Source organism: Equus przewalskii, chromosome 23, assembly GCF_037783145.1.
Source record: "Equus przewalskii isolate Varuska chromosome 23, EquPr2, whole genome shotgun sequence".
Lineage (NCBI taxonomy): Eukaryota > Metazoa > Chordata > Mammalia > Perissodactyla > Equidae > Equus > Equus przewalskii.
Genome location: NC_091853.1, coordinates 1,670,624 through 1,698,266, shown reverse-complemented (window position 1 = coordinate 1,698,266; position 27,643 = coordinate 1,670,624). Strand labels below are relative to the sequence as shown.

The following is a 27,643-nucleotide window of genomic DNA, read 5'->3' as shown; positions in this document are numbered from 1 at the left end:
TCCATATAGGCCAGTGTCAGAATCTGTCTCCTAGAACCCCTCCCCCATCTCTTCCAGTTCCACCAGAGAAGAACAGGAGGAGTGGATGGATTCACCGAGCCCTGGTCTTCTTGGTATGAGGACACACACCTGCTACTTGTCACCTCCACTGACATCCAGGCCTGCCCGGCCCCACCCAGTGTGCATTCCATCACACCAGGAGCAATGCCAAGGGCAGGCTCAGCCCCTGCCTCAGCTGCAAGCCCGGCAGCAGAGCATCTCTGTCTGAGCCATGTCTTAATCAGCCTCCTCCTCTATTCTGCACGGAGTCTTGGTGGAAAGCTTGGGATTTCTAAGCACTCAGGGCGGGGCTGCCAGCCCCCACCTGCATGCACACATACTGCTGCCTCCAAACACAAGATGAGGTTATGGAAATTCCATCCCATCTGCTCTAACAGTCAAAATACAATTGCTGTGCTGCATTTTTTATCTGACCCCTCTCAACCTTTGTCTGCCCAATGAGCGACTATATGTCCCCAGGGACAATTCACCAAATTTTCAAAACAACCTTATGGTCTATTATTATCATTATCCCCATCTTACGGATGAGGGCTCTGAGGTCTGGAGAGATTTGTTGCTCAAGGTCAAACAGTGAGAGAATGTTAGAGCCAGTATCCAAACATATGTAGTTTGACGGTACAATGTGTTCTCCTGACCATTATGATAACACGCTCTATCCACTGTGGTACAGAGCAGGAGAAGGAGAGAAGCAGAACAAAACTTCATAGTATTAATTCTTTATATATGTGTAGCAATGTACAAGTCTTCAGAGCACTTCAACACATATTCTCTCATTTGACACTCAGGATAACTCCGCACGGCACATTAGGGAAGACATCATTATTTCCTTATTACAGATGAGAAGACGATGCTGGGGAAGGGAGTGTTAAATAAATTGCTACTCTTGTGAGCCAGGACGTGGGGGTGCTAGGCCTGGAGCCCAGGCCTTTGGACTAGACGCTCTGCCCGCCAGCCCGTCCCGGGATCTCAGTTTGCCTCGGCTGTCTCCCGATGCAGGGCTTCATCCGCTGGCTCAGGGGTCCTCGGCCCAGGAGTAAATTCAGGCAAAATGGCAGTGTCCCCCAGAGCGTGACCCAGAGAGCACGGGGATACACGACACAGCTGAGGGGGTAAGTGGATCAGACATTTACATTGTAATAGTTCTTTCTTTTAATGCATTAGGAAAAAAGTATAATTATACATCAAGCCTCTGATTTTATGGCTATTACCACTTAGGGTGAGGGCAGGAAGAAAAGGTGACAAACTGTAGTTACTTTTACTCGGTACCTTTCTATATAGTGTGAACTTTTAACCAAGAGCACGCTTCTCACTCTCGCGGAAAACAAAGAAAAGAAGCCTGCTTTCTCTGACACGCACCTCCTGGCCTCCGTGCTCACCCAGACACTCCTGTGCATCCCTCTGCAGTTCTCCATGACGGCACTTCTCACACAGCCCTGTCACAGACCGTTACTACTCACCAGCCTTTCTCTCTCGACTGCCTCCTCCCTAGGGTCAGACCACAGCACCCATCATTCTCTGCATCCTGATGCTTAGTACTGTGCCCAGCACATAGGAGACACTCAATACGGTAGTCTCCCTTATCCATGGTTTCACTTTGTGCAGTTTCAGTTACATGCAGTCCAGAAATAATAAATGGAAAAGTCCAGAAATAAACAATCGCAAGTTTCAAATTGCACACTATTCTGAGTAAAGTGATGAGATCTGGCGCCATTCTGCTCTGTTCCCCCCGGGCTGTGAAGTATCCTTTAGATGGATCCCCAACCACTGACACCGTCTGCTCCTGACCCAACATCGATGGGGTCATGGCTCGAGGGCCCTCCTTCTGACCTGTCATCAGAAGGTCAGCAGTGGCCTAGCGCTACACACGATGCCAACTTCACCTCACTTCACCTCATCTCGCAGGCGCCGTATCATCTCACGTCATCACAGGACGAAGGGTGAGTGCAGCACAGTAAGATATTTTGAGAGCGAGATCACATTCACACAACTTTTTTTACAGTATATTGTTATAATTGTTCTATTTTATTATTAGTTATTGTTGTTAATCTCTTACTGTGTCTAATTTGTAAATTAAACTTTATCATAGGTATTTTGTATAGGAAAAAACATAGCATCTGTAGGGTTCGGTACCATCCAGGGTTTCAGGCACCCACTGGGGGTCTTGGAACATATCCCCCGCGAACAAGAGGGGACCTTCCCTGGCAGTCACAAAGCCAGCCTCTAAGTGTGCCCCGATACTCTAAGTTACGTATAAGACAAGCCCTGGACCAAATCGTCTCTGTTGCTTTACTCTGCTCCTTTGTGCTTTTGCATGAGAACATTTGCATGAAAATAGGCTCCCTTGTCACCTTCCCCTTTCCATCTGCTCCAGCTGCCAGCTCACCTGCTGTCACCCTTCCTTGGGTGATATCCTAACACCCACCGATGCCTAACTTGGAACAGTGAGGCCTGGAACAGCATTTCAGGGCCCAGAGGTGAGAAACCTGCAGGAAATATCCGCTGCTGACATCTGAGCCCTCAAAGGCCCCTCTGTGGAGGGTTATCCCAGGAGACTCTAAAGGTCTCCTAACGAGGAAAAATTCCCCAAGAAAAACCGTAACTGTTACAAGACCAGACTGAATTCTGAAAGGAGACGGATGCAAATTCCTTCCTCTCACTCATGTTTCTACTTGTGATTCCAGAAATATTCTTTCATTCACATTCACAGTTCACTAGTTAACTCTGGCTGTCACTCGATGAACCATTAAAATAAATAACAATCTCATAAAGGGGTATGATGGATTACCTTTGCAGCTTCCATTAAATCCTGAAGGATCAAAAACTACATCAAGGTTGACCTGCATCCCTGAAACTGGAAACAGTGGTTGGAAGTTTTCCATCTAGGTAAGCTGGGTGTAGGAAGGCAAAGGCAGCCTAGAGTTCACAGGTGTGTTATTTACCAGGGTCCTACCCTGCCCACAAATACGCACTCATCTGTTTGAGAGAGAAGCTGCCAGAAACACCCTGGCCTCTACTGGTGGAAAGGAGTTAGAAGACTTCAGGTGCTGCTGACCAGAACACGCCCAGAAAGGAGCCAAGACATCTGATGGTAAGGGAAGAAAAGGTGGCTTTTTGGTGATTTCTGGAGACCAGGGGGCCAGGAAAAGAACTGTTTATGTGTTATCTCAAAATCTCTTCCCTGGGCAGTAAGGGTGAGTTTCCTTATTTAAAGCATGGTCCAATATGAGGCAACTCATTTCAATTTCATTCCACTCCCGGCACCCTGCTCCCCTCACAAACACGCCAAAGTAAAGCGATGGCCCGGAGTCTTTTTCAATGGAGGAGAAAAGAGAGGGCAGCGTTCTATTCTAGATCACCAAAATAAAATCAAATTCCTAAAATACAGTCTGACGGGTGCCACGCATCTCCTCCAAACTTCGCACTCAGTATTATCAACACTGAGAATTGCTTCCAAAAGGAGGAAGGGAGGCAAAGCGTCTATTGAGTGGTTTTGCTTTTGTGCTACTGTGAACCTTCAGTTCAGTTTTTATGATCTCATTAACGTATTTCTTAATAATTCCTAATTGGTCATTAACCGTGAGCACTGGGTTTTATTTATTGAAAAATATTACTGTAACAGTTTTTCTTTCTGAGCCCTCCCTGACAGACATTTCAGTTGCAGTAAAATGAAAAAGCCTGAGCTGGCATATTCCAGTCCTACCACTTACTAACTCTTCTGACATTGGCCAAGCCACTTAAGTCCCAGAATCTTCGTTTCCCCATCTGAAAAATGGGGATAACATCTTTTTCACAAGGTTGTTGAAGATGAAATAGGATAACAAGCATGCCTGTGACTATGAGCACGGGATGTGGCAACTAGCAAGCGGGTACTCAAGTCTTCCATACTCCTGAGCCACCTGCTCAATTAACCGAAAAACAGTCCTTCCCTAAACTGCTCTGCTTTGTGCTAACACATGGGACAGCTGAATCAAAGCAGGTTTCTGGCCTTTAAAAAAATAGTAAGAGGGGCTGGCCCGGTGGCACAGCGGTTAAGCTCGCACGTTCTGCTTCAGCAGCTCTGGGTTCACCGGCTCAGATCCCGGGTGCCGACCTACATACCGCTTGTCAAGCCATGCTGTGGGCATGCTGTGGCAGGCGTCCCACATGAAATAGAGGAAGATGGCACGGATGTTAGCTCAGGGCCGGTCTTCCTCAGCAAAAAGAGGAGGATTGGTGGCAGATATTAGCTTAGGACTAATCTTCCTCAAAAAAAACAAAAAACCACTAGTAACAGGCGTGAGAATATTTTCAAATTTAATTTTTCAATACCTCTTCCCTTTCAATACAGTCTTACCATGGAAGTAAAAAACTCACAGACTTTGCTTATGCCTTGGATGTAATCTGTGTGAACCCAAGGCCACAAGTATCTACCGCAGCAAAGGGGCAGGGTGGGTAGAAGAGTGAGCTATGCCTAGTCAGTCCCGTGCCCAGAGACACACAGATGTCATTATTGTGGCTGCTTCCCCACCAGCCAGGCACACTGACATTTCCCTCCTCCCCATCAATTTTTAAAGCAGGAAACAGCTGTCAGACAGAATATATAATAGTGCAACCCTTTAAACAGGAGTCTCTTTCCCCACTTCAACTGACAGGGCAGGGCATTCACTCATTTGTACCTGCTTAGCACATGTTTGCTGAGTGCATGCAGGAGAATAACAAGCTAAAATAGGGCGTGGACCACAGTTCCAAGTCTAGAGTTTGAGAGAACTGCCCACTGGCCAAGGTACCATCTCCTCTCCTATTACCCTACCCACTTCTGCTCCCGGGACTTCAGGCAGTCTAGCTTTGTTTATCAGCCATAATCCTTAACTCCTTCCCCATTCCATCCCTGTACAAGGAAATACTTAGGAGAAGTGCCAGCCTTATAAAGCTTTGACCATCCTTGTCTAAACAGTGACCATTTCTGCCCATGAACAGTGAATTCGTCAGATAAATGATGGTACATCCAACCATGCAATGAACTTCTGTGCCATTAAAACAGGAGACAGAAATTTCAGGACTAATATGAAAATAATATCCAAAGTAAATTAAGTGAAAAAAGCAAAGGGCAGTATGAGTGGTATACTTCTATTAATTTTATTTCATTGCATTTCTAACGTAATTCTACTGTGTTATAGATCTACTGCATAGATCTCTGGAAGGTCAGAGAAGAAACTGGTTTCAATCACTGGCAGAGAGGAGACGAGGCGGGGGTCAGGGATGGGTAGAAGCTTGGCATTTTTCTGTATGCTCTTTTGAAATTTTTGCACCTTTAAATAAGTCTATTTTTTAACAATCACAGTGAAAAAAGGCAATGGGGAAAAAAGTAGACTGCTGATTGAGTGTTACAGAAGATGAGTACACAAAGCCAAGGAGATCAGATGGGGAGGTGGGTCCTCACTCAGGGCAGAGGAGAGGAGGGGCCTTCCTTCCCCTGGGCTTCTGCAGGTGCAGAGAGAAGCCTGCGGCCCGACACCAGGAGCCCAGAGTTCTACTTTCAGCTCCTGCTGGGCTCCCTGGGACCTACTCATCCTCTCTAAATTTGAGATTTTTTAAACTTTCAAATGAGAAGGTTTTGTTTAGATGATTTTTAAAAGTCACGTCAAGTTTTAAAATTCCATGATTATTTTCCTAGGACTCCCACAAATGACTGACCTTTATAGGTCATGCTTCAAATTTCCAACTGATGTCGTCTGGGTAGATCGGTCAGACAAGCAGAGAGCAGTCGGGAAAGCTTTCCCAGCAGCCCTCTGGGAGCCCAGGCACCCACCTACCAGTCAAAGCCACAGCAAGGGCCCTCTTCCCCACTTTCCAGAAGAAGGGAGGAGCTTCTAGGATGCACCCTTCTGACGTTTTTGAAGGGCACAGGGAAACACACGGGCAACATTTGTGGAGGCGACAGACTGAAAAGCACGCCCGCAGTTGTGCTGGTTTGTATGGTTGGCAAGCACATGCAGCCATCCTGTTTAACACGCACACCCCTGTCCCTGAATGTCCGTTTCACCAAAAAAAAGCCCTTTTATCATGAAATGAATTATCTGACACATTCCAAGCACCAGTCACGAAAATGATGAACTCTCCTGTAAACGTGTTACTAGACAAGCCCAGACAAAAAACTTCCCTCTTAGCCAAGGAAATCTGCACACAATTTCGATAAGTAGCACTATGGCCACAAAAGACAGGAAATGGGTTAGAGGACATCAATGCATTCAGACAGAGGCGAATGGGTGGGCAGGATCTGAGAGGTCACCAGCTTGAATACGGTCATCTCTGCTCTTACTAAAGGTCAACTTTGAATACGAATGTTATAGCTTCATTTAAAGCCAAAAAACAATCTGACAGTCTTAGATACAGATTTTTATTTCCAAAATTTCTTTTTTAAAATTATTAAAAATTATTTTTTGTGAGGAAGATTGTCGCTGAACTAACATCTGTTCCAATCTTCCTCTATCTTATGTGGTATACTGCCACAGTGTGGCTTGATGAGTGGTGCTAGGTCCACGCCTGGGATCCGAACCTGTGAACCCTGGGCCATGGGAGCGGAGTGTACAAACTTAACCACTATACCACCGGGCTGGCCCCGAAAACTTCTTAGTTAATCAAACAAATGGAAATCTTCTGCAATGTAATGAGATTGGGTCACTTAAGTAGTGCGATATCTAAGCAGTCCAGACAGACCAGCCAAACAATCCTATTATTAAAAGCCTCCGGAGTGCTCAATAAGCTCCTGAGATAATGCAGCTTGGGGTGGCGCACAGCCCTCACCACAGGCAAGTTCTCCCAGCATCCTCCGCAGGTTTCTGCACGCCTTTAAGCCTTAGCACACGCTGCTCTTTCCTCAAGGAGTGCCCTCTCCTCTCGATTCACTGCCTGGCTCACTCATCCTTCAAAATCACACACAAAAATCACTTTGTGTGTGATGGGTCCCCAACTCCATTCATCCTGGTTGCCATTCACGTACAAGTGCATGTATGCATTTAAAAAATTTTATATATATTTTTTGATTACAAAAATCAATCTGTCATAACAGTTTAGAAATACACAAAGTAAAAGTGAAAAGTTCCCCCTTCACATGCCGGGTCCCATCGCTCCCCTCTTCACTGGGCACTCTCAGCATTCCCAGTGTAAGCACAGTGTCGGGCACACAGTGGGTCCTCAATAAACAACCAATGAGTAATTTAACGTCAATAAATAAATTAATAATGATGATGTGATAAACTTTCGGCATTTACTGAGTACAAACAAGGAGGTGTGCTAAATATTTTACAAAAATTAATGAAGGAGCCAAAATGTCATTCCATTATTTCTCTGTACAGATTTTCGTATTTTACTCATAAATAAATTTGAAGATTGCTATAATTAAATTACTTAGAAAAATATTAATCATTTGTTAAATGAAAGCAGATTATATGTTCAGATATGTGTTTGTTAATGCATAGAAAAAAGACTGGAAGGGAATATATCCTAACACTATTATCTCTAGGTAGTGGGATTATGGATGATTTTTATTTTCTTCTCTTTGCTTCAAAATTTTACATAATAAGCGTGTTTTGTTTTGTATAACAAGAAAAAACGTTATTTTAAAAGAATAATACTGTTAAATCTCTCCCTCTCAACAGTCTTCTTCAGGATAAAAAATAATCTGAATTCTGAGCTTAACTAAGTAAAAAACCAGATTTTTTTTTTTAAAGATAACAAATCACTAGCATTCTCAACAGAGAAAGGGCAGTGTTCAAAGAAGAATTAAACAAATTGTTCTAGTTGGAGGAAAAATTCAATTTACTGCATGCCGACTGTATTTCTTGACTGAAAAACAAGTTAATTCCTCTCATTCAGAATCAGTATGAATATTCACTGGCTATATTTCATCTCACATCTGCAAACTTAATTTCTCCTTTCTTGGTCATCAGAAGATTAGGAAATAAATTTTAGTTCAGGCAATAAATCCTACTTGGCAAGCTCAAAATAACTTAATTATCAAAAAGCAGCACCAAAGACCAGCCAGCAACCCTCCAAAGGACTGTTAACACTACTTAAAAAAAAATGGGTCCATCTGTCTAAAAGAAGACTGGGAGATACGTGAGTGACAAAATACAACATTCTAGAATTTTCTGCAAACCAACAATGCTGCACATTACCTGCCGCTTTGAATTTTAGCAGTAATCACGAAAAAATAATGTCCCATCAACAAAAATTATAAAATAACGTCATCACGTCAACCAGAAGAGACTACAGACTTTAAAAACAAGATATGTGTTAGCCAGAATATTTGGATGTAGTTCCCAAGAACCAAGAGATGAAGTCCCCCTTTCATGATCCCCTACGGCTGAGAAGGAAACCTTCAAACAGAAGCCTACTAGCTGCTTAAAAAATTCTTAAAAAAGAAAATCTTCTTGGTCGTGTGCTTGGGAGCATTCTTTCTCTTGGAGGTCCCTGTCAGACAGATATGATTTGTAAATGTTTGTGCCTTTAAGTGTAGGTATGGTCTCTGAATACGCCCAGATCCAAATCCAGGATATTCAAAGACTGTCCTTCAGACAATTGACAAAGGACTCTGGGTTCCAAATCTCCCCCGTGTGCTGCAGTGCCGAAAGATGATCTTTAAAGGCCACTGAGCTCCCTCACCGTGAAATAGAACTGCTCTGTCTCTTGCTGGTTGGCTCTCCTCTTGGCGATGCTGGGCTTGCTCATGAAGGTTTCTGAGACCGTGGACTTGACGGACTCCATGGAGTTGCTGTACTGGAAGCAGTCAGACACGTCAAAATCCTCGACAGTCACAATGTCCTGGATGGTTTGCAGAGTGGCCTCCATTGTCTTCTTTACCTGCCACGACAAGGGTCAACATAATGCATGAGGAGCAGGCTGCAATACCGCAGGAGATGCAGAAGCTGGGAGAAGTGGGAGAGGAGTAGGCTGAGGAAAGAGGGAGGGTGCTGTCACAGGATGCAGCTCTGCTTCCCATCAGACGATGCTAAGTGACTGATAAACATCACATGGACTCTGTTACAGGGTGCTCCTCTCTCCCGTGAGGACATAAAAGCCACCACCTGCTTCATGCTACATATTTGACCCAGCTCTTTTATTTAATGTTTACTTTTTAAATTTAATATCAGCTCTTGGCTCTAATGGAAGTCCTAAGGGAGAGAGAACGAAACAAATCCAAACCATCGCCATCATATAAAGAGCTCGTTAAAATGTAAGATGGGCTAGTCCTGCAAAGCCCCAGGTTCTGTTTTGTGACCTTCAAAGAATCGATGAGCTTGTTTCCCCATTTGCAAACTAAGTGAGCCACCCCTAGTCCTTCTGGATCTCAGCAAAACTTACTGAGATGCCAGGTAACTTGAAATCATGCGGGCTCAAAAGAAAGGAGCTGAATAATCAATCATACTGCCCTTTTGAGTTGCTTGTTGAAAGCCCAGAAGAAAGCCACTCTTTTCTAAGAGGACGGAGATGTTTGAAGTGTCAAAGTCAAAGGCCTCTGTTTGTTTGAAAATGCTGGAAAAAGCCAAGCATGAGGGGGTGGTTTCAGAGACACAATATTGTTCACACAGCTGCCAAGTGCCATTTTGATTAAATGTGTAGTAGAAGGGGAAAAAAAAGTATTTTGCAAAAGCTCAAAATAGAGCTCAACCTTTGGCAATGCAAGAGTCACTTCCTGGAGTTCAAGGGCAGGATGTAGCAGAGGGGGAAAATCCAAGCCTACATTTGGCTAGGAAATGTCTGCAGCAGCCCGGACATTCTCTGCATGCTCCTTCCACCTGCTCCCAGATGGGCAGCAGCAAGAGGTTTGCTGGGGAAACTCAGAGGATGGCTCTGAGCCTCCTAAGCAGGAAACTCACCTCTTCATTCTCAATCTTCAGGGTGGATAAGCGAGACTGCAGTTGTTGGCATCTCTGGACCAGCTCACTCTGGACAGGCTGCTGGGCACAGAGCTGGGAAGCCTGCCAAAAGCAATACAAGGTCAGGAAGAGGACACAGTTCTTTCGGTGGTTCCAGAGTCCCGTTACCGCTAATAAAGCTATACATATTCAAGCTGTAAGGCTCAGTTTCTTTGTTAAAACAAAGTCCAAAGCCAAAGTGTGTGGACCTCCTCCAGGACCAAACAGCACAAGGAGGGAATGAGAAGTGGGACCTGTTTGGAAAGACCAGGTCTCTCTTTTTGGAGCCCACCTGTAGGCTAGTGCTTGGCAGGGGCAGGTCTACACAGGGTCTGTGGCTCCATGGAAGTGGGAGTAAGGCCAGAGAAGAGTGCCTTGGGCAGCCCCAGCTCCAGACACACAATGCTTTGGCACAGTGAGGATTTCCTGCTGGAGGTCCAAGTGGCCGCCTCTCTGACCCCTCCTTCATCTCCCTTCACACACCAGAGCAAAAGCAGGAGAGAAGTGGGTCAGGAGGCTAACCTGCCACTGTCGGCAGCAAGCATGTGCTTATAAATCTGGGCCGTGCCTGAGAGCTCTGACTCAATCAGAGAAAGTGTGAAGCCAGGAACAAGTCCACAGGCTATGCCAGGAAGCCCTAGAGGGCATGGAATCTGGTGGAACTTGGCATTTTCAAGGAGCCATCATTTTACTCCAGGTGTCCACCAGATCTGTCTGGGGAAGAAGGCTGCGCTTCCCCCAAGGATCACTGTCAGCAAGCTTTTCCCTGTGTGAAGGGATGGCTGGGCCGCTGTCTCCTGATGAGGGCATGGCTATAGCCTGGGCATGAGGTCACCCACAATTCCAAGGATGACAGACGAAGAACAGAAGGCTGGCAGATTGGAAGCAGTACTCGCGTGGAGGCAGCTCCTGTCACCTTGCCACCATGTGTCCCATAGCCTCTTGTCTGTAGAGAGACATCTGGAGAGAACTGGCCCCCTTCTTCCCCAGCAATGAATGGGCACATCCACATGCCCAGATCACTCTCTTTCTTGAAAAGACAAAACCTCTCTTCAAATGGAGGGGCTGGAACTTGACCTTTTCCTCCACTGGCTTTTAAGTTCCCAAATGACTTGACCTCCTCCCCCGGCTGAGAGGCTGGCCTGAGCCAGCTCTCAGATCTGGAGAGCTGACTTCACTCTGGCTCTTGGATAAGCAGACACAATGGAGAAAGCTCGGTGGCCAGGACGGGTTAGCGCCAAGAGTGAAACTCTCAGGCTGTCTGATGTCACCGGTCAGGCATCCAGAGCCCCACAAGCCTCTGGGGGCACCAAGAGTAGAGCCAAGCGCCTCCTTCTAGTACATGTGAGAGTGCTTGGCATCAATTCATGTGCAGAGCACCCTGGAACACCAGTCAGTGTGGAGCCTTGGCCAATTTCAAGGCTTCTGGTCAAAATGCCACCCGTACTTTGGCCCTAGTTCAAGGACTTCCAGGCAGCTCCCTCTTGTTGCCTCTACAGTCTACAGACAACCCATACTGATGGGGATAGACTAGCTGCACGGACCAAGAAGGACTCGGCCTCTCACCTCTTTTCATTTTCCACTCATATGTCAGCTAGGCTGGAATGTGGAACCTTTGCAAGATCTAGGACTGGCCCTGGTCCCTACCTGGATCAGCCGCTGATCAGCTATACTGCACAAAGGAAAGGCCTCAGTAAAAGAGTGAACTATTGATTTTTAAAGTAACCCACACCTAGCAGGTAAGAATTGTGGGAAAACCACCTCCCTTACTGTTGCCTTAAGAAGCAGCAGAGCTGCTGATGCATGCTTTGGCAGTGGTTCTCTACCGGGGTGCAAGGTAATGCATTCCAGCTGTGTTCTGGAGGATGGAAATGAGGCTCTGACAGAGAGAGGAGGGGGCCTGAGCACCCAGCATTTGGATTCCCCCTTTATAGAGACAAGCTGTTTGGCTCAGAAGGCAACTCAGTCAACACCAGAAAATGTATCGCTCCACTCAGCTGGTCCCCAAGTTCCAATGATTCTTGGGAAGGAATCTCAGTGACAGCTGGAGAAGGGGCTTGGAAGGCAAGTTGCGCCAGAAGCCAGGGCAGGTGAGGAATGGGACTTCCTGGGGCTTGGTGACACCCCTTCCCCCTACTCTAATTGCACATGCTGCCATCTCACTTCCCCATCTGTTCAGACACTGACATTTCCTAAGCCACAGCAATGGAAACAAATTGTAAATGGTTTGGTTTTCCCCAAGAAGGAGAGAAAAGAAATCAACTTCACATTTTTGTCTTTAGGATAAAAATGTCCCACTCTCCATAGTGGCCTATTGATGACAGTGAATCCTCTGGTACACTGCAACAGTTGTCATTCTGGAGCAATGCTTTCCAAAGAGAGTTTGGACACTAACCCTAATGGAAGTACCATTCCTGGTGAGAGGACATTGTTGTTCTTTGGTCACCCAGCATCTGCCCCTCCTTCTTCTGGTGACTTTGGTCTGACTGCCCTCTGGGGGAACCTCCTACTCCGAAGTCAGGCCACTGTGCTTTGGATGGGCTCTCTTCAACTCAGGGATGGAGCATGTGACCTCGGCATAAGCCCATTAGCCAACTGCAGATCCCCAGCCACAGGGACTGGCTCAGGGATAAGCACGTCACCCAATCAGACCAAGGAGACACAGTGAGAATTTTGTGGGGGCTTCTAGGAGGGAAAGCAAATATCTTTCTGTTGGATTTCAACCTACAAGGAGATAAGGCTGGAAATACAGTCACTTTGCCCCAACGGGATAAGAGCCTATCTGAGAATGGAGCCAACACACAGCATCTTGAGCAGAGAGAGAACTGAGTCTTGATAAAATTCCCTAAATCCTTGATAAAATTCCTAAATCCAACCATGCCTGAGGATCCATCCTGAGCTCCTCTGTTACCTAAGCCTATACATCCTCCTTCGGATTTAACCATGAGGTTACATGGCGGCTCCTACCCATAGGAATAAGGCTGACGCTGATTTGTATGCACAGCCACCGGAAGTGGAACCACAAGATTCAGAGTAATGAAAACCAAGGAGCCTCTTGTTCCTCTCACTTTAGTTTATTTAGGTCCTTCTGGTTTCAGTCACTGAAGGCGAAAAGTCCAAACAAGGGCCCCCTGCTTATGTTCCCCTCCTGGGCAACGAGCATCAGCCCTCAGGATGACACCTTAGCTCCTGTCCTTTCTGTAGGTACCCATTCCTTTCTGTTGAATACCCAAGCAAAATTGCACCTCTCATTTAATCTTCTAAACCCAAGACAATAGGATCCTTCAGAACTCTGCCAAACGACAGAAGATCACATCGTTACCTGCTTGGCCCTCCCCCCCGTCAAAAGCCCTTAGTGTCTGGCCCCATCTCAGCTTTCATTTCTTCTAGCCTTACCACTGGGAGGGCCCCCCCAACTCCCACTGCCACTTTCCCTTTCACCATACTGACTGGTTAGCAGTTTTTAGAACACACTTGCTGTTTTTCACCTCCTTTGGTCCTGCCGGTCCCTTTGGGAGCCCCTATGCATGCTTCTAACTTTCTCTCCACTCACTGTACCGTAAGCTCCCTGAGGGCTCTAATCTCCAAAGTCTGCGGTCAAGCCTAGCAGACAGCAGGACTCAGTAGCTGTTTGCTGAATGAGTGGAATGCACTTCACCCACCTGACAGGAAGCCAGCCCCAGGCCTCGCTCTTCCCACAATCACGCGGCCTCAGTGCAGTGAATCTCCAAGTGAGCTCAACCCCCTTGGAGAGCGTGGGAATGGGAAGAGGGCCTCACCATGTCCCCCATGTGGGGCTGGAACTCAAACTTCATAGGTGGGCAGAAGACACTGTTGTACATCTCCATGAGGCGCTGCTTGTCACTGGTGGCATCCAGGTTTTCTACAGCATTCTCGATGGCGTCCAGACCCTCATGTTTGGACTGCTCCAGATTCAACTCAGCAGAGAGGAAGGTGCGTAGCGCCCGGTTCAAGCTAGCGTGGTAGCCCAAGTCACAACACTGCTGTGGGAACGAGAGGGCATGTGAGCAAGCCATGGACAGCCCCGAGGCTTGGGAAAAGGGGAGGGCGGCCCCAGGGAGATTTGACCAAGTCAATGAGACTGGCTGTGCAGCGAGAAGAAGGCTGACACTCTGACTTCCAAGATCTGGGTGAGGTTTCTCAGTTCTTGATTCTCAGTTCAATGGTTAAACACACCCTAGAAGACCATGAGGTGGTTAGAAGGAAGAAGGAAGGAGACTCATTAGGAAGGAAGGAAGGAAGAAGACTCCTTAGAAGGAAGAGGACTCATTAGGACAAAATGAAATGATTTCATTGTGCGCTGTGTAATGCCATTCGGTAACTACAAGAAGAGCTGAGAGTTAAAGGGAATCCTCTTCTATTTTGAGGTTTCTCTGGGGACACCATTGTAACAAAATTCAATAATAAAAATACAGCCTGCCATTCCCTGGGGGTTACTGCGGTTAAGTCACTACATACCAACCCATCCAGACCATTTCAGCATTCAGGGACCAGAAATCAGAAGTGCTACAAGAGCAGTTAATTTACACAAACTCAGAACTCTAGGTGGGAGAAGAAGAGAATAGGGGCTGACTGGCGGTCATACGCCCACCAGCTCCCCACACTCTAGGCCAGGCCTCAGCTGCAGAGGAGGGTTACTGCACTAAAGTTCCGGCCCTGGAGACACTGCACTCGTAAGACTCAAAATTTCTAAATGTAAGTCTTACTGAAAAAATTCAGATCATGTAAAGGATTCAGATTTTCTAAAGCAAGATGGAAAAAAAGTGGTGTGAAAGAGGCAATAGTACAAAAAAAGCACCGGCATGGGAAGTCAAGCGACCTCGGGAAAGCCGCTCCCCATCCTCGAACCTGTTTCCTCGACTCTGAAATGAACACGTTTGGCCAGGTCAGCGGTTTTCAAGCTGCAGACCAGAACGCTGAGGCTCCGTGCCGCCGCTCAGGCTGCTCTCGGGAAGGGGGTAAAAGAGCAGCCCAACTAGTAGGACTTGGAGCCTCCTAGCCCTGCTTCAACCAAACCAGCTCTGCTCTGTTTTCTATTTAATATATTGGGATTCTATGTAAGGTCTGGTTTGAAGAAAGAATTCTTCTGCTAGAGAAAACGTCTAAAATACTCGAACTAAATGTAATTCCTACGGCTCTCCTTAGCCATGGCATTCCCTAACTCTATGACAATACTCCCCAGCCCTCCCAAAGGAAGCAAAGATCCAAATTCCTCGGCCATCCACTCTCCTCTCTACTGCTTAAGCAGCTTTGAGATCCAGCACCTGAGAAGAAACGCCAGAGAAGAATCCATGGAGAGAGTAAGACCGCCTGTCTCAGTGCCATTTCATTCCATAAGCAGGCATCAAATTAACTCTTCCCCCAGCTTTCTCCCTCATCACGAGCACACTGGAAGCGGCCGCTACTGGGGAAGCAAAAGCACGTGACGAGCCTGCTCCTCCCAGCATCTGACGAGAAGCTCAGCGACAGAGTGCCTGCCGGGTGGGGCTCTGGGTCCAGCGCCAACAGGCTCTGGCAGGTGCCTGGCTGCAGCGGAAGCACAGCAGTTACAGCCTAACTCCAGGCGGAGGATGGAGAGACATTAAATTCAGTTGGGAGTGAAGAGCAAATGGAAGCTAGACAAAAGCAGCTGATTGGGAGGCTGCACGTGCAGGGCCCCCTCCCCGGGAGATACTGGTCTACCCAGGCTGTCCTTGAACCTGTAAACTTTCCTGACTAGCTCCGTGTAGACCCTGATGATGAACCCTATGCCTGTAAATCTAATGAACAGAAGTCACACCGCCCACAGGGCTGAGCAGGGGCGTGCGTGTGTGATTTCAGTGCAGGAGAGAATGAGGGGGAGGCAGGGCGCTCCTCAGAACCTTGACATATTTTTGGTACCTCCCCATTCCTCTCCATTCTCACTGCCTCTACTCTAATTCCCATCCTTACCATCTCACACCAGTGCTGTCTACCTTACTGTCCTAAATAAGGCTTTTATTACGCCACTCCCCTGCTGAAGAAACTGTAATAGCTCTCATTTTTTTCTAAAGGCAAGTCCTCAGTTTGGAAATTTAAAAATGCCCCTATTTACTAAGTGTGCTTACTATACGCCAGGCAGCATGCTAAGTGCTTTACGTACATCTACATTTTAATCCTCATAACAACCCCAATGAGGTTGGTATCATCTTAATTTTCCAGGCTAGAAAGCTGAGGCTTAGTGACGTTAAGCAAGGTTAACAGCCAGAACAAACTGGAATCTGTCTTCAGTCTGACTGCCTAACATCCTCTCCCTCTATCTTCTTTAGACTCTTCTGCTCTAATCCAATGACATACTGTCTGTTTAGGGTCGAGTACTGGAAAAATGTAGCCTCAAATCAGCTGTGTGACTGTGAGCAAGCTACCTAACCTCTCTGAGCCTCAGATGGAGACAACATCAGCCTCAGAGGTTGTTGTGAGGCTGATAACAGGCAACAAATGTACATATATCTGGCCCCACTCAGACACTTACCAAACCCCAATCATCAATATTCCCAAATCCATTGACCTCTGCCCTCCAGCTGCCAGCATTCTCTCTGCTTGAAACGTCTCCCACTCCTCTCACTTGTTAGAATTGGACCCAATCTTCAAGATTCAAACCAAATCCCCGGCCTCAGGGAAGCCAGCCAGTCCTGCACCCCTGGCATATATTGATCTTGACGCCCACTCAGAACAACACTCATCTGCAGCCCCCATGTGACACAGAACACTCTCTATTCTGTGACTCGCCATTTCATATCACCCCAACGAGAAGGCAAACTTCAAGGCGGGCAGGGCCAGTGTCATTCCTTCTTTGTGTCCCTCACCATTAGGCCTTGCTCACAGCAGGCATTTAATAAACATCAGTTGATTAATTGCTGCCAGAAGTACAGATTGTAGCCTGTCAGGAAATAATCCACTTGGGCTGAACACTGATCTAAGTCAAGTGGGTAGATGTGGCCCCTGAAGCCTTTTGCTGTGCTTACTCTGTACAGCTCTGACAGGCGGGGAGCTCTCTCGGGCTGGCTCACTACCTCTGTGACAGGGCTCTTCTATAGCTTCTCTGTGCCAGTGAGGGAGGTCTGACTCACAACGTGCCCTCTGGCTCCTTCCCGCCTCCATCAACCACGGAGACTGAGAATTGGTTTTCTAGAGCCTTAGCTAGACACAGATCTGCAGGGCCAACAGCTGGAAACTGCAGCTTTAGCAAAGAAGCAATTTCTGGCAAGGTAGGTAAACGAGATTTGAATATTCCATCTGTGTTCCCAGGAGAATCCCAGTGAGTAGAGGCACAACATCATTTTGCTCACAATGGGGACAAAGTATGCTTTCCATGGCTTCTGATGAGTTCTGTGACCACGCCGGGCTCCCCTGGCCATTTCTGGGTTATATAAATGTTTGATGAAAACTCTCTCAGGGGAAATCAAATTTTTATAAGAATTTAATGATAGCCCATCCAGATGTGTGAGGACTTGAGTTGACAGCTCATTAACCCTTTACTAGCTGATATCCCCCCCCACAGACTCTAGAGAAGGCCTAAAAAAATATGTGGGTGTTTCCTAACCCCCTCTTCAAGTCCACACAGAAGAGAAAAATAACTGCCCTTTATATGTAATTTCCTCCTGAGAAAGCCGAGCTCCCCCGCCCGACTTGGGTACACACACTGTCACAGATTTTCTCCCCACGTACAGAGCACTCACACACTCCAGCTACGCGTGAGGATAACGCCCTGTTCTTCATTCATCCATCTGCTCCTGGATGGAGACAGCCACGGGAGCACAGGGGAGGAAAGTCACATTCCAACGAGCCCACGGTTCTTAGACTCTATCAAGTCTGCTCAGAATGTCTTTTTGGACTGAAGTCAAGGTTTTCCTGGTGTGTGTGTCAGATGCCTCATGTGGATTCCCACAGTCCAAGTTTAAATCTTATACTGTCTTATAAAAAGAAGTCAAAGGCTAGTCCTTGTACAAGTCAATGTACTGGCATCAACAAAAATAACTTATTCTCACTTATCTGCAATACCTTGAGCACACGTTAAGCTCCAACACCACCAGGAAGGAGGCAGAAGAGTGTACATAACACAGATGGCAATAGATTGGAACAAGATTCGTCCCATGTCTTAAAGCAAGTTCTGGATACTGTCAAGATCAGAATGCCAAGGTACCCAGGCTCCCCACTCACTTCTGCTCTAACTGTTGGTTCACTGCCCAAAGCGTCCTTTTGGCCATTTTTACTCCACAGATCAGCAAGAAAAAGGAAGAAACTACTGAGAGGTGCAATAACATGGATGAAGCTCAAAAATATCATGCTGGGCAAAAGGAGCCAGGTACAAAAAGTATACACTGTCTATGAGTCCCACCTTTGTGAAGTTCTGCAACAGGCAAAACTAATCTATGGTGAAAGAAATCAAGGCACAGTGGGTGCCTTGGGCGGGGGATTGACCAGGAAGAGAAAAAAGGAACTTTCTGAGGTGGTGGACATCTTCTATATCTTGCTAGAGATGTGGGTTACAGGGGTGTCTGAATTTACGACAACTCTTGAAACTAACAAAAGTTCAGACACTGTATGTAAGTTACATCCCAATTAAAATAGTATTAAAAGGCAACAAAAGCAAAAAAATTTTGGCTTGAAAAATCATCCTCTTCCTCCTCCTTCTATTCCTTTCTTCCTTCAATGAACATACCATGTGCTCAACTATGTACTAAGCACTATACGTGTGTGTACGTATGTATCAAGGCAAAGAGAAGACTTTGCTCCTGGCCTCAAGGAGCTTACGGAGGAGACTAAAAGACCTTCCTCTGTTCCTAGTGCAGTGGCTCTCACACTTTTTTTGACTTCCAACTCACAGTGAGAAATATATCTTATACAGTCATACGCACACGCACATGCACATACCCATGAGTGTGCAAGAATGTATACACACTTAACAACAGTTTCACAAAATAAAGCTTAACCCTACAGTGTGATGCCCCCTGCTATTTTCTTTCCTATTCTGTTCTAGTCTGTTCGATTCTAGTCTATTCATTTAAAAAAAGTAAATCAAGCCCATAAAAGTGATTTCATGACTCCACTAAGGGATCATGACCTATGGTCTGAAAAACACTGTGTTGGAGACGTGTGCTCACCTTCTGGGCTGCAGTTAGCCAGAGACGTAGAGGTCACCTGTCTGCATGTGTACAAACACCTACAGGGCAATGACTATTTGATTCCTTTTGCACTCCTCATGTTGAGCACAAAGTCTCATCCCAAACAAATATTTAGTCAACATTTGTAGAGCAGAATAATGTTATCATCCTTTTTCTTTTTTAAGAGTAATTAATCTGTCTTCACCTCAGGAAAAACGAAAAGAAGAAAAACAACAAAAAAACAAAATAAAACAAGAGCAATTTTACTATCTGTGTGGCTTAGAATGCTGCCAATGTGGACTTGCTCACAGAAACCTAGAGCCACGCCCTGGCTGAGTACTAAGGAGGCTGGCAGACTTCTTTTCCATGGCACTTCACAAGGCAGCCTGTGAACACAGGCTCTTAAAATACTTTTTTTTTTTTGAGTAAGATTGGCCCTGAGCTAACATCTGTTGCCAACCTTCCTCTTTTTGCTTGAGGAAGACTGTCGCTGAGCTAACATTTGTGCCAATCTTCCTCTCTCTTGTATGTGGGATGCTGCCACAGCATGGCTTAAAGAGCGGTGTGTAGGTCTGTGCTGGAGATCCAAACCTGTGAACCCTGGGCCACTGAAGTAGCACATGTGAACTTAACTACTACTCTGCTGGGCCAGCCCCAAACTTTTTTTTCAAATGATGAGAATAAGGTGCAAAATAACTTGCTTCTTGACTGATTTTAAAACACCTTCTCACATCTGGCGGAGGGTCTACGGATGGTAAAGGCAGTGACTGACACAGCAGTGGTCTCTCTCTTCCCCTGAGGTCAGCATTTAGTGAAAGGAGCTGGCAAGCTGCCCTGGGGGCAAAAGAAAGAGAATAGGACCAACCAGCAAAAGAGGTGTGCTGGGGCCGGCCCGGTGGCGGGGCAGTTAAAGTGCGCATGTTCCGCTTCGGCAACCCAGGCTTCGCCGTTTCGGATCCCGGGTGCGGACACGGCACCGCTCATCAAGCCATGCTGTGGCAGGCGTCCCACGTATAAAATAGAGGAAGATGGGCACAGATGTTAGCTCAGGGCCAGTCTTCCTCAGCAAAAAGAGGAGGAATGGTGCCAGTAGTTAGCTCAGGCCTAATCTTCCTAAAAAAAAAACAAAAAGAGGTGTAGCATCCTGCACAGTCTGATTTTTTACTGAATGTAAGGGAGCATAAGAAAGAGTGGACTCCCTCCCCATGCTGAAAACTGGCCTCTCTCCCAGCAGTGAGGAACTGCTCGTCTGAGGAGAAAAGATCCTGCTCAGGGCTCTGACCTCCACTGCAGGACAATGTTCAGGTTGGCGTCAACAAGCAGAGAGGACAGGGAGGTGCCTGGACCGGATCAGGGCTCCTCTTACCAGTGAGACAGAGACTCAGAGGGCATCAAGAGGCTGGAGCCTACTGAATCAAAAATCCCCGGCTGAAGGGAGACAGCAAGCCATATTTCTGAAAAGTTCCCCAAGCAACTCTGATGTGAGGTCAGATCTACACATCAATGATGTAGTCCAATCCTTATTTGCCAGAGAGAGGCGGGGGAGAGGGGAGACCAAGCAGAACTCCAAAACATTTCAGTGAGAAGCCCCATGTTACCCAGTTATGTAACAACGAATCTCAGAGCAGAACCCCACATGACATTGTGAAGTGGGGCAGGTTTGTTCGTGGAGAAACCAAGGCAGGCAAGCATGCAAGGTCTGGCCACCCGCTGAAGCCAGAGGCAAATGTCAGGGCTCAGAGAGGAGATGAGCCGGGAGACACCTGAAGCCCTGGAGACTGGGGTGCTGATGCTCAGTCAGCTGGCTCCAGACCCCTCACTGACGACAGGAGGGAGAGGCGAGAAAGGGTGTATGTATGCAGCTTCAGCCAGGACCGGCTCAGGATCTGGGTCAGACTGGGGCCTGCAGGTGAGGGGGATTGCAAGACTCAACTCGAAGGTTTGAGGGGAAGCGGCCAGAGAAACAAGGGCAAAGCTGACGAAAGGCCAAGGACAGAAAGCTCAGCCCTTGTGCCTGCCCCATGCAAAACACATGGGCCTGCTCTCCTGCTTCTCTCAACATCTTTGCACCACATACCAAAAAGCACAGGCCAGACGTCAGGGGCATCTGGATACCTCCTGGCCAGGGCCCTAATTTGCACTGTGACTTTAAGCAGGTACCCTCTTGACCCATAGATTCCTCATCTACAAACTGGGGTCGGTAATACCAATACAAAAGGGTGCTATGACAGTCAAACGAGCCAATGCCGACGAATGTTAAGCACTAGTGAAGGTGAGGCATCGCATTCTAACCTTTGAGCTCTTGCCACTCCTTCTGTGTGCAAGTAGCTGATGGAAGCGAATACTTCCTGGGAATATTTCTTCTTTCCAGAAGAACCTAGTAGTTATGAGCACGGTTTTAGTATCCAGACCTGGATGCAAATTTTGCCTGTCACTTATTACCTGACTCTGGGCAAGTCATCTAAACTCTCTGATTTTTACTCTGTAAAATTGATAATAATGCCCTCTTTCCTTCAGGATTTCAGTGAAGACTGAATGAGATAGAGCGTACACAGCTTCACCTGGGCCCTGGGCCCTGGCGAGCCCTGACCGATCATGGCTACCACCTTCATAACTGTTCTCAAAATGCCCCGAGATGCTGAGCAGCACGACCGGAGAACGCCTAACCACATCTCAGAAACCAGGCAAGAGGGGCTCTTGGGCCTCCGGCTTTAAGCACTTACATCAATAAGGTCGGACAGGTCGTGGATGTAGTACTTGAAGACAGACGCGTTGGTTGCCTCCAAAGCCAGTAAGTACTCATTCCGGGCTTTAATGGCCTTCAGTTTATTCTCCGTGTACTTGGCTTGGCGCTGAAAAGGGAACAGAAGTTAATTTTACTTTTTTTTTTTTAAAAGGGAGATTGTTCTCTAAAAGATGAAAGTACAGTACATTCAAGAACCACAATTGTGCTGCTACTCCCTATGCACGTCTGCCTTAAATTGGGTTCTAATTCTGTTTAATGAGATTCAAGGGCATAATGTAGATCAATCCAGGAAAGGTTAATGAGCTCCCTACTTTGGATGCGTGTCCCAATTTAGTTCTATCTGCAAATACCATTCTCCGTCCTGGCACCACCCCCACAAAGGAGGTGTCACGACATCTGCCCTGAACACCTGACATCTGAAGCCAAACCCTAGGTCTACAGTCCCCCTCCAGGCTCGAGAAAGGTGGCTAGGTTTCTGATTTATCTGCTAGGTGAAAAACCGGGAGCCCACATGGCCAAGTTCTTCCCATACCCAGGATTTCTTCTGCAGTAGATAGCAAGGACTCACTTTTGGTCATTAGGCACTACAGGAACCCAGAGATTCCTTGCTCTGCTCTTCCTGGCACCTACTGGAAAATTCCTATCAGTCCTGACTTCCGGAGCCCGGCTCCCCGACCCGACGGCGCCGAGAGTACGCACCTTCTCCTTCATCTTCTCAATCTTCTTCACTGAGCTCCTCCGGACATGCTTCTCCTCAATGCGGACGTTGGACGTGGAGTCGGGGGAGCGCGGGGTCTGCCGGTCCTCCTGCTTTACCGATTTGCCAATTTGCTTCTCCTCCTGCTTCTCCGCCTCCTTTAGCTTGCTCTGAGCACTGATGCTGTCGGCATTGTACATGTGATATGTCTTCATGACCTGCAAGACACACCCCACCCCCACCCCCAGTGGTCAAGCCAAGGGGGTCAATTCTCTGCTTTACAGACTAACAGACTCAGCTGGACCTCTCCCCCAGGAAGCAATGTCCTCATACTCTTAAGGGGAAAATTCCTAAGCGTTTGGTTCAGCAAACATTCTATTTAAGACCCCTGCAAAGCACAGGAAAGCAGTATTTGAACTGAGCCAACATGTCTTATTATTAAAATGACTTCATGTCTTCCATCATGTATCATCTACTTCTGTTTATTAACATTTGTAATCATTATTCTTTTATATTGGCCAAGTAATTTCTATTGCTCAGTCACTTCACAATATCAAAGACAGGATACCCCACCACCGCTCAGATCCCAAGAGCAAAGCCTTCCTGGGCTGGTTAGGAACCCTGAAGAGGGCAGCACAGCCTGAGGGGTGCCTACACTCTGTGCACCTGCCAGATACAAAATGGGAAGAGGAAAGGCTCCCAAAGCTCTTCCTACTGGCCGGGCACTCTGGGGCCCGCCTGGTCTGCTCTGTGCACATCAGACGCCCTCTCTCACAGCAACTGGAACAGCAGCGGCAAAGAAGGGCAGATGCCATTCACTGAGCACGTGGTGGAACCCTGGCTTTGTGGCAAGTGCCACACATGCATTTTCTGATTTCACCTTGTAGCAATCCTGTGATCTAGAACAACACTATGAAGACTGTGAACCTGCACAACAATTCAGGGAAGAGCCTGAGGAGGAGGACAATCCACAGCAAGTGAAACTGGAGTGGCCACAGGGAGGGAGAAGTACAAAAGGCGAGGGATACAATCCTTCAATCTCCCATCGAAGCAACTGTCTGGGACTCAACCCCTTCTCTCAAGGCGGAGGCCGGGAAGCCCGGAAGCTGCGTCTGTCTCCAGTCCTCCCCAGCGCACTACTTCCAGCCACAAGGGCCGGCTCTCCCCTGCTGGAGCTTTCTGTTCCCACCCAGGGCACCTCCAGCTCCTACCTGAGAATGAAAAATGCTTGGTAACAAACCAAGCGAGCTGAAGTTCAAGAGCGCTGGCATCTTGATGCCACGGCATTTCTTTGAGAGGGAGGATTAGAGAGTGCAGGCACTGGGGGTGTCTGGGGGACTGACGACAATGATCACTTCCTGCAGGCTGTGTCGGGGCTTCACACAGCACCTCCTTTAGTCGTCACAGCAGCTCCATACGGGCATGTTGCTATTTCCACTTTTAAAGATGAGGAAACTGAGGCTCAAAGAGATTAACCGTCACACCCAAGGTCATACAGCTAGTAAATGGCAGAATCAGGATTCAAACCCAGGTTTATCAGACTCCAAGGTCCACACTCTCAGCCACCAAGCACCAGTGTCTGTCCTCTGCACAGGCCCAGAGCGGGATTAGTTGGGAGGAAAGGTGAGTTTCAGTCAAGAGAGGCTCAAAAAGAGAAACTCCTTTCCTTTATGGACTGGACTTAGAGCAGTGGTCTCAACTGGGGGTTAATTTGACCCCCAGGGCACATGTGGCAATGTCTGGAAACATTTTTGATGGTCACAACTTGGAGCTTGCTACTGGCATCTGGTGGGTAGAAGCCAGGGATGCTGCTAAACATCCTACACACAGGTCAGCACCCACTACAGAGAATTATCCGGCCCCAAACATCAATAGTGCTGAGGTTGAGAAATCCTGGGTTAGAGGACTCTGTGGGTATACTCAGCCCTTAGGACCAGCTGGAGGGGGAGGAAGGAATAAAGAATATTGGGACATGACAAAACCAAAGTAGATGAGAGTTTCAATTATGTCTCCTTTTGGGTGCAGGATGTTTTAAATCAGTTTCACGTTATCCTGAACCTGACATCATTTTCCATAAGTATAAGATCTCCTCTGTGTATTCCCTACATAGGAACAGTGATATTTAACAACCAACAGCGTTAGAAACCTTTCTAAGTAATTTAAACAGTTCTCCAGCTTTCCAGACTGACTAAGGGAGAAAGAAGCATCTGCTACCCTGGCTGAAGAAAGTAGACATTCACCTGAAGGTGACCAAGGGAGTCAAAAGCTCCAGTAAACAGTTATAAAAGTGAATGATTTTTTTTTTTTTTGAGGAAGATTAGCCCTGAGCTAACTACTGCCAATCCTACTCTTTTTGCTGAGGAAGACTGGCCCTGAGCTAACATCTGTGCCCATCTTCCTCTATTTTATACATGGGACGCCTACCACAGCATGGCTTGCCAAGCGGTGCCATGTGCACACCCAGGATCCGAACTGGTGAACCCCGGGCCACCGAGAAGCGGAACGTGCAAACTTAACTGCTGCGCCACCGGGCTAGCCCCAGTGAATGATTTTTAAGAAAGTGATTTTCTATTTCAAGAAGGTGCGTAATGAAGAGGTAACGCTATGAACGGACATGAGAGACAAGAAGGAGCTCAAAAGAATAGTGCCAACAGACAACAGATGAAGTGATAAAGAGCAATAATTTATAGTGTTCCTTTCACCTACAGAACTCTCTTTAAAAGAGTAAAACACTACCTCATCTAAGAAACTATAAATTCTCAAGGGTAAGCACCACTTCTTTTGTGTTTTCTTCTCCACAGTTGGGAAGCGTATCATGTACACAGCGGTGGGTTTACAATCAATGTGACGCAATGACCCTGGATCTCTCTCTGCGGAAATACAGGAGAAGCACTACCAGTGTCCTCCAGCTCAAGGCACACTGAGGTATCCAGAGGCTGAAGCTTGAATAAGTGATGTCGAAGCAATTTGGAATAGGAAACAGAAACGGGAGAGCCAAGCTAGCACCCAGAGAAGCAGACACAGCGAGTCAAATGCCGACAAGGGAAAACCCGGAACTGTAAACTGGCAGGTCTGTGAAGAGGATGCACACCACTTCGAAAAACGAGACACTGAATTCATGCCTTCAGCTCTGCTTCCTCCACAAGCCACAATAAAATAATAGAAAGAGTTTTTATTATAATTATTATTTTTTAGGTATAAACTGAAAAAAACAAAACAATGAAAGCGGAAGCTGAGAAGCACGGAAGCAAGTATTAGCTGACGGACTGGATCCTCAACCAAAAGCGGGGCGATCCAAGAAGCAGCCAGGTTTCCCTCACAGATGCCCGAAGAGACAGTGGTGGTGGTGGATGAAGACGGAGCTAAAAACGAGAGAAAGTACTGAAAGCCCGAGAACAGTGAGACTCCCAGAGTCCGTCCGTCCCCACCGTGGTGGACGACTGGAGGACCGCTCTCAGCGAGCGCGAGCGCGGACGGGCTCAGGCGGATCAGCCGGAAACCCTACAGTGAATGTTGAGACGGCCCAGGCCTCTTCACCACTCGGCCCCCAGACAGAGCCAAAAGTTCAGAAGAGCCTTCTCTGGGGAATCTGACCATCTAGGATAAAAGACCTGGGAATACGGATATAGGGCTTCCTCAAGGACACAGCGCCCAGACAGATCACCCTATAGCGAAGGCCACGGTGGACACAGAACTTCCAATCAGCTTCTCTGTGCTTCACTTGAAAATGTGAGTAGGCAGCTAAAGATCAGCAGACATTTAGGGAAAACATCTAATGTGAAAGACCAAAACCAAAACAAGCAATTTAGAGGAAACAGAAAGTATACTGAAGAGAAGAAAACTTCAAAAACAATCCATCTGTAACATCCCTAGAGAGATCAATGAGAAATGAAAAGACACTGCATCATGAAACAAGAGCAGGAGGCAACAAAAAAGGAACATTTAGAGAGCAATAAAAGAGCTCTTGGCAATTAAAATCCAATTCAAATGTCTCTCCAGGGAGCCTGACCTCCTGCCGCTCCTACGTGCACACATGCACAGGAGCTATCAACCTCATATTTCACTTGCTGCTTTACTCTTCTGTCTCTTTTATTACCACTAAATGCCTTGAGTTTGGGGACATCTCACATTTGTAGCCCTGGTGCCTAGAGCTGGAGACAAATGGGGAAGCAGAGTTGGGGGACTTAACTGACATTGTTTCAAGGAGGCAGGTGCTACATACCAGTCGGAAGCAGCTCTGCACGCGGACAGCTGCTGCACCAAATCAAGGGGACATATTCAGGGGGAGAAGAGAAGTAGAAAACCTCTGGGGCAACAAGAGCCCAGTGTCTCAACACCTGTCTTTCTCAATTCCAGGGCTTCCTTGACTCTTCCTACTCAGCCGATCCACGGGGCTTCAGTGCCCCCACATACACTCCTTCCTGTGGGGGCCTGCTGGGTTTTTCCAGATAAAGCCTCCAAGTACAACTGAGGCAGAGGATTCCAGAGTTCTTTGTGAAGCAGTGTGGTCTGACTTCAAAGGAATTCCTGGATATCAGTCAGAAAACGAGAACCGCTGACGCTATGGCCTACAAACCATCGCTCATGATGGGGGAAAAGCAAGTGGAGGGAACGCTCCCTGGGACTGCTCTCTGCACAGCAGCTGCGGGAAGAGCCCCTGGCACAGAATCCAAGTCGGAGAAATCAAAGGCCCTTCGGGCAGCAAAGAGGAAGGCACAGAGGGGCAGCTGCCACGCACGGAGAGTCTGGGCCTCTTGCCCAAAGGCATCTCTATTTGGGAACACCTGGGCCCTGCCCCTTGGATCATCAAGGCTCAAAAGTACTTAAATTGCCAATCCTGGGGTAATCAGTCTCCCAAAAAGAAGTATTTGCGGGTAAGAAGATCGCTGAATATGGGGGGTTCCTCGTATCCTTAGTTTCCTTTATCCCATGCCCACAAGTCACTGCCTATTGGCTCACTGAAACAAGAGGCCCCCCACCCCCACCTTCCAGAAGAGAAAATAAGGGGGAGGCTCCTTACAAGAAGCTCTCCCTTGTTCTCTTCTTAACTGCTCCGAGAGACAGAGAGAGAGTAGATACAACAAGTAGTTGCCCAAAGCCA

General features: G+C 47.2%; 1 protein-coding gene across 20 annotated transcripts in view; it reads right to left on the bottom strand.

Moving 5' to 3' along the window:
• The window catches only part of SRGAP2 (SLIT-ROBO Rho GTPase activating protein 2), a 236,630-nt gene that overhangs the window by 43,749 nt on the left and 165,238 nt on the right, over positions 1-27,643 (bottom strand). For 11 of the 20 annotated variants that reach the window (XM_070591415.1, XM_070591424.1, XM_070591412.1 and 8 more), the window contains 5 exons: positions 22,545-22,760; positions 21,823-21,951; positions 13,736-13,960; positions 9,918-10,019; positions 8,704-8,901 (listed from right to left, as the gene is read on the bottom strand). In XM_070591415.1, the coding sequence (XP_070447516.1) occupies positions 8,704-8,901; positions 9,918-10,019; positions 13,736-13,960; positions 21,823-21,951; positions 22,545-22,760 (870 nt within the window). The remainder of the gene's footprint in view (positions 1-8,703; positions 8,902-9,917; positions 10,020-13,735; positions 13,961-21,822; positions 21,952-22,544; positions 22,761-27,643) is intronic. The other 9 variants (XR_011532182.1, XM_070591416.1, XM_070591425.1 and 6 more) reach the window with 1 other exon arrangement.